The sequence below is a fragment of the Sparus aurata genome, chromosome 18 (assembly GCF_900880675.1).
Source record: "Sparus aurata chromosome 18, fSpaAur1.1, whole genome shotgun sequence".
NCBI lineage: Eukaryota > Metazoa > Chordata > Actinopteri > Spariformes > Sparidae > Sparus > Sparus aurata.
The window spans coordinates 20470668-20477470 of NC_044204.1; the positions used below are offsets into that span (position 1 = coordinate 20470668).

General features: G+C 40.9%; 1 protein-coding gene across 1 annotated transcript; it reads right to left on the reverse strand.

Moving 5' to 3' along the window:
- Positions 1 to 26: 26 nt before the first annotated feature.
- LOC115568825 (heterogeneous nuclear ribonucleoprotein H) lies at positions 27 to 5167 on the reverse strand. The gene is made up of 11 exons (XM_030396470.1): positions 5019 to 5167; positions 3883 to 3979; positions 3635 to 3790; positions 3403 to 3546; positions 2336 to 2474; positions 1451 to 1629; positions 1188 to 1300; positions 905 to 1040; positions 727 to 810; positions 427 to 519; positions 27 to 269 (listed from the first exon to the last, which is right to left on the reverse strand). The coding sequence occupies exons 2-11, from the start codon at positions 3962 to 3964 to the stop codon at positions 172 to 174; spliced, it is 1224 nt and encodes a 407-aa protein (XP_030252330.1). The 5' UTR covers positions 3965 to 3979; positions 5019 to 5167; the 3' UTR covers positions 27 to 171.
- Between the last annotated feature and the right edge of the window lie 1636 nt (positions 5168 to 6803).

A 6803-nucleotide genomic window follows, 5' to 3' on the forward strand; every position in this document is an offset into this window, starting at 1 on the left:
TCTCTGAAGATCATTCACTTTAAAAAAACAAAATAGAAACCCTACCCCTCAGTATTTTCAAAACGACCTCACCTGACCCTACCCTATGTTTACTAGGTGAGACTCATGTTTCCAGTCCTTCCAGCAAAATGCTGCGTTAAAAAAACATCAAATTAAGGGAAAAAAAGAAATCTACATTCCCCATCCCCCGCCCAGTCCATTCATAGAGCCTCTGCTTCCTCCTCCTCCACCGCCGCCGTAGTAACTGCTTCCCATGCCGCCCTGGTTACCTAACAAGAGAGAGAATACACACTATAGGACCGTGGAGTTCTTCAAGGAATCACACACAGAAAGACTGCATTTCTGTACTTTAGAGCAGCGATCAGATAAAAGGTGTGGTTTAGAATGAATGATGAAGAAACCTTATACAACAGAGCTGACACTCACTATAGTCACTGTAGCCGCCCATGTTGCCCTGGCTGCTGTATCCACTCGAGTACCCCGAGCTCAGCTGTCCACCGCTATAAGACGACTGGTTCCCTGTGGAAAAGTAAAAGAAACTACATCAGGTTCAGGACTTTAAAGCATATTTCTGGCATAGATGTTGTTGTCTGATACATTTTCAGATGCCCTCGCGTATCAGAGAAAATGGGCAAAACCTCAACTCTGCAGGGATGTTGTACTTGGGGTGACAAGTGGCATCTGTTGTTTTGGATGGAAATGCTTGTACACATTACTGATACTCACCCATGCCACCCATCATCTGACCACCGTAGGCTCCGTTACTGCCACCTGCTGTTGAGTTCAAAAACAGCTCCACATAGCGGTGCTCTGAGGGATAGACAGAGGGCGGGAACAGCTCATGAGACTTATGAACATCTATATGCAGGGTGGAAGTGGTAAATCTCTTATTTTAAAAACTCACGCATGTTGGCTTTATCTTTAGACATGGCTGCCACGGCATCCTCGTGTGTTGCAAACTCTACATCTGCCTCCCCGGTTACCCTGCCATCTGGGCCGATCTCAATGTGGACCCGCACTGGATTCAATGGCGAGAAGAACTAAGAAATGAAAACATGACAAAGTCAAACATGCGTTTTGTGCAATTTCAACATCTGCAACGTGCCCAGAGTAGAAAGGATGTCAGCGAGCAAATTTGGTGGGCTTTTTTTTATTTTATTTTTTTTTAAGTAGTTCCTCTGACTTACATTGTATATGTCTGTCTCTGTGGCTCTGTATGGCAGGCCCCTCATGTGGACACAGTGGCCTGTTGTACTCTGGAAGGAAGAGCCACCATCTCCATACCGTCCATCTGATACACCTGAATATACATAAACGATATTAACACATGGTCTCAAGGATCTAACAGTTATTAATTCTAGAAGTGCAATCATTAAGGGACAGAAAGGGTGATTTTCAAAAACATATGCACAGATTAATATCACTTATCTGAATTAAACCTGATACCCACCTCCTCCATAGCCTCCGCGACGCATTCTGTCATAAGATCCGCCTCGACCCATCATGTTGTAGCCACGACCACCCGAGGGCCGGTCATAGGGGCCAGGTCTCTGCATGCCCATGGGCTTCCGCTGTGGTTCGTAATGGGTCCGCACTTCAGCGCGGCTACTCTTGAAGATCTCAATGTACCTAAAAGCATTGACATACCACAGTGAGCACATGGGGAATGGTCAATGCAAAGGCTGCATTTGCTCAATACTGGTGAAACTGGACTATGCAGATGCTGTCATGGTGTAGTCCATAGGTAGTAATATCTTTGACTACTTAATGCTAGTTTTTAAATAAAGTCGATAAAAAGTACTAATAAACTGAGTTGTAAAAATGAAGCTGTCCAAATTGATGAGGGCCTCATTGATGATTACACTTTTCTTATGGTTACCTGAAGTGAATTATCTGATTCAATAGAGCATCCTGCGTCCTTGCCATGACAGCCATTGTGTTGGTTTTAGAGGGACAGAGAGGGCTCCAGCCCTTTTGCAACCCACTATAAGCGTTACCTGTGACAGTGGGCTCCAGATCCATGTGTACAGTGGCCCTCTGATTTTACCACCAGGGAACTCCTTACCATTTATCAACCTAAACTGATATTTAGACACCATTTGTTCTCAACATTAAGCATGTACTCTAATTTCAGTGATTTTGTGAATCATCCCATTGACGAATGTGAATGTGTCATATTTGGAGTCAACGCAGAAATTTGTGTATGTGTTTGTGGTGAATATTACAAATATGCTTGAATTAGCCCAGATTAATACAGTGTCCATTTGGATCAGATGTTGAGGGTGCACACCATAAGAAAAGCAACTTATCCAGCCAACCAACCAACCATCCCCACCTGTGCCCTATTCTTTCCTTGTGTTTCTTTAGAGCCTTTTCAGCTATATCCTGTGAAGCAAACTGCACGAAGGCCTCCCCCGTACTCCTCCCCTGGATGTCCACCGGCAATGTTATCCCATTTGGCACGATTTCCAACCCTTCAACCCAAGGACAGATAACCCCAGCAGGGGACATATTAAATCACATGCCCAATCACAGAGAGAACTTTCTCTAAAGAGAGAGATAGAAAACTTATGGAAAACTCTATACATCATCACACATACCAGTTCAGTTTTTTAACCAGTGACTGGTTAAACGACTCACATTTATTGTATTTTGGGGATAAAATAGAAATGAGAGGATAGAGGAAGAATATGGAAAAGGGGCACTGTTCGGGACATCAGGCTAGTATTGGTGTGTTGATGAAGAGAGAACAAGATCCTGGTGGGTGACATGAGTTAAATTACTGCTCGCCCTTCAGGAACTATGCGAACACTTGGCATACAGTGCATCTAAGAAAATGTAGGTAAAAGACAGGGGTGCAAGGAAATGGGGAAAAGAAACAATGGCACTGGGTAAGACTGTCCAGTCCGTGATGAGTGAGACCCATTCCATCATTAGTTAATTACCAGTAGGCACAGACAACTTAAAAAGTAAAGTAAAATAACAGACTTAATTCTATGAAAAAAAATGATGAAAATGGACTTGGGTGGATATGATGAGCAAAGATGGGAAAAGGGTGTTGTCAGGCATAACGATCCCTGCAATTAAAATAAACAAAGTTCTCAAATAATTACTCCATTTAAATATTAAAACTAGCTTCCTTTTCTGGTGTAATTTACTCACTAATCAAAAAACATTACTAGCTTCATTACTTTATTATATAAAAAAAACAAAACACACAATATACAATAATCATTTTCCAGAGGGATATTGACTTCTTCCTAAGATCAGATGCAAGAACTGTTAGGTGTCCAAAAGAGAAAGGAAACAAGAAAAGGAAGATGAAAAAAACGAATCCCTTTTATCACTAACATTACATTAATGAAGTTTTACAAGTACCGACTCAGCAAGGCTTATTCTTACCTGAGAAAAACTGTACTATCTCCTCCTTGCTGCAGCCAAAGGGAAGGCCTCGTAGCCGGACAAGTCCATCTCCTGCTGTTTCTGGACAGTTTGGACCAGTGTGCTTCATGACCCAGTCCATTTCGACATTGTTGGACTTAAAAACTAAAATCACAGGACATAATAATCAGTTATCACTGCTTTAAATTGAGATTGTTCCAAGTAGTCATTATGAGCAAGCAATGTTACACACCCTCTACATATCTGTGACCCATTGTTTCTCTGTCCTTCTTCACTGCAATCTTTAGGTCTTCCTCTGTCTCCAACTCGACAAATGCTTCTCCGCTGGGACGCCCTTCTCTTGTGTAGGTGAAGTGGATGCCACTTCCATTGCTGACAATCTTGCAATCTGCATTGGAAATGTAACAAAGCATTTAGGTCTCTTTACCTGCTAATGTATTTTACAACAAAAAATAGTATTTAATACATACGAATGCCTACCTGAGAAAAACCTCTGTACTTCATCTGCTGAGCAGGACCATGGGAGACCCCTGATGCGAACAACATATCCCTCATCGGCCATGACTGGTTACAATCCCTGGAAGAAAGAAATTGTTTAATTTAGTATTATGAAGTTTTTCTAATGCATTCAGATTAGAGATAACGAGTGCTGGTAGAGATGAGCAATGTGGAAACAAAATCTTGTTACACGATTTTATTTGGATCAAAAAGAAGTTGTCTGCAGGGTTTTTCTCATTCAAGTTCATATCCTCCATTTTAATAGGTCCCTATATGACCTCAAAGGCACTTCTCTGCAGACAAGTTTCAACAGTCTCTCACATCCTTGAGCTAGTAAATCCCAGAGCGCTGTGATTTTCATCCCAGCGGAGGGAAACTAACCTACATTTGTAAAATAAATAGGCAATTATTTATTTCCTTCACATCACAAAGGCTTTAGGTATAAATCTTTCAGGCTCAAGATTTCCCCAAGGGTTTGAATGAGCACGGGCGCCTTTATGAATAAGTTGGCAGCGCCATCTTGAGGCGGTTCAATATTACAAACCGGTAACGTTATATGCAAAATACACACTCCTAAGTGTTGTGGGTTCACCCTGCTATTAAAGACCAATGTTGTGTAAACACAAGTCGCAATTAATCATCAGTTCGCCTATTCCCAGCTCTTCCCGACCAAATGCGACCACTTCACAAAAAGCGCGAACCCGGAGTGGTGCTCAGCTAGCTAACGTTAGCGCACAACAGTGTGAAGCATAGCAACGTTACTTTAATTCGACAATATTTCTGGTGTTGGAGCTGTTCGTAAAACATTGAGAGTTCACAGAAGTCAACTAATGAATTAGTCGTTATGGACCTCCGATACTTTCAGCAAGTGGCGTGGCCCATAGCACGCTCACTACCGCACCCCGACACAAGAACAAAAGCGGCCCTTTTAGCCGACGCCATGTTACTAGCTAGCGTTAACAGTTAGCTAGCTCTCACGCTAGCATTCGATAACTTACGGTTACATTATAAAAAATCTTGTATGGATACCGGCAGCTACATAATGGTATTAAATACGAAAACACGATTTTGCATTCTGCTTAGGCAAATTAAATAAAAGGGTGCATAAATAAATTTACCTGATTACTGATTTGTAGGTACAACACGCCGGAGTTTGTATGACCAGACCTGCGTGATGCAGCTGAAAGCCTTGCACTGGGTTGCCAGAACTCCGCAACCACCCCCCTTTCAGGAAATTAAAAACGCCGCACTTCACTCGTGTATGTTCCCAAGTGCAGCACGATCACTTTATTCAACATGACCAGACATTTTGAACACGTTTGCATTCAATAACTGGTATCTCTCTGTGTTTTAGATTTCGAAGAATCCCTAGTTTGCTAAATCTCACGTAGTAAGTTAAAAATGATTGAAAGTGTAGGTTTTCACCCAAACCTGGCAGTCCCGGTTGAATAACCAATCGCCTCCGACTGCTCTGCGTCCACGCCCATATGTGATGACGTCTCCGCCAAAGGCCCCGGCTGACCGGGCGGCATCTCCTGGCCTACAAATCCAAGTAACCCTGTTTACAGTTCGCACCAACTAGCATGTGAAGCCTCTCAGCTTATTTTAGGGTAGAATATGCACTTCACAGGCCACGTTTCACAATAACGCCAAAAAGAGCCCATGTATATCAAAGCAAAATAGAAATACTTTGTTATGACACTGACAATGGAGCCCATAATAAGAAAACTCAAGCAAAGGCAAACCAAAATAGATTTCTGGGTTTTTGTGATGATGAATATGACTTACAGCAGCCAAATCTAGAGAGTCAAAGCTTATCTTGGTCCATTGTCGAAACCAGAATCATCCACAGTAAGCCTTTGACTGTGACTGACAGATTCCCAGTTTAGAATTTGGGCAGAAGCAGCAGGCACATCTTGAATAACAAGCCAAACCAAAATGTTGGTGTGGTGGTAGCTTGACGGGGATAAAAGTAAGCCTCATGTGGGTCACTTGTTGAAGTCAGGACTTTGGCGGGATAACTTTACCTTCATTTAACAAGTTCAGAAATGACCTTTAGAAAGGCACTTGCTGCTGCTCTAGAGAGGCCATTTAGTGTTCAATGGCAGGACACTAATAAAGTTTAGTTTCAGAAAAATAATTTACTTAGGATTAACTCATGTAATGTCATCAAGTATCATTTTGAAGAGCTGTTACTTACCTTGAGCTTTGAGACTTTCATTTTGTGCTTTATATTTGCACTTTTTCTGAATGGCTTAATATTTATTTTGCATTGCATCATAAAATATGCATTCATGTGTATTAAAGTACAAAAGAAGATATGGTTAGACTGAATCATCTGCAACATTAAAATACTGCTTGGTCATTTTAAGTAATCATAAACATTCTTTAGCACATTTACATTTGACTCCTTAATATATTTTAGATAATACATGTTTACTTTTTTAAGATTATGTTAGCAAATTTTCAAGTGCAGGAATTCAGGAGTATTTTTATGTAATATGTGATATTGCTACTTATAACTTAAATTAAAGATCCAAGTAAATCTTTCAATGCCTGTAGCCTAGATGAATTAATTGATGGTCACATATAATAACTATAAAGAAGCTCAAATTATGAGCAGTCAGTTTGCTACATGTTTCGCAAAAAGTTGTAGGCATTTCTTATGTGCTTCAAGTCTCACAAATTTGAATTGAATATTGATATTACAAACCATCACCCATATCCTTGAAGTAAACTACACATATTTACAATGACACCACAGACTAATTGGAGCTACTCTCACCAGGGTTCAACCATAAAAGTGTTCTATCAGTGTAATACACCTCTTTAAAACACAGACATTACTTGCTTTGATGATAAATAAATAAAAGAGAGCAGTTTTAACTAAGGACCAGTTGGTT

Coding starts and splice junctions, on each gene's coding strand:
- LOC115568825 (XM_030396470.1), bottom strand. CDS start 3,964: ATGGCCGATGAGGGATATGTTGTTCGCATCAGGGGTCTCCCATGGTCC. Junction 3,791..3,882: donor AGTACAGAGGTTTTTCTCAG/GTAGGCATTCGT, acceptor TTTCCAATGCAG/ATTGCAAGATTGTCAGCAAT. Junction 2,475..3,402: donor GATAGTACAGTTTTTCTCAG/GTAAGAATAAGC, acceptor CTTGGGTTGAAG/GGTTGGAAATCGTGCCAAAT.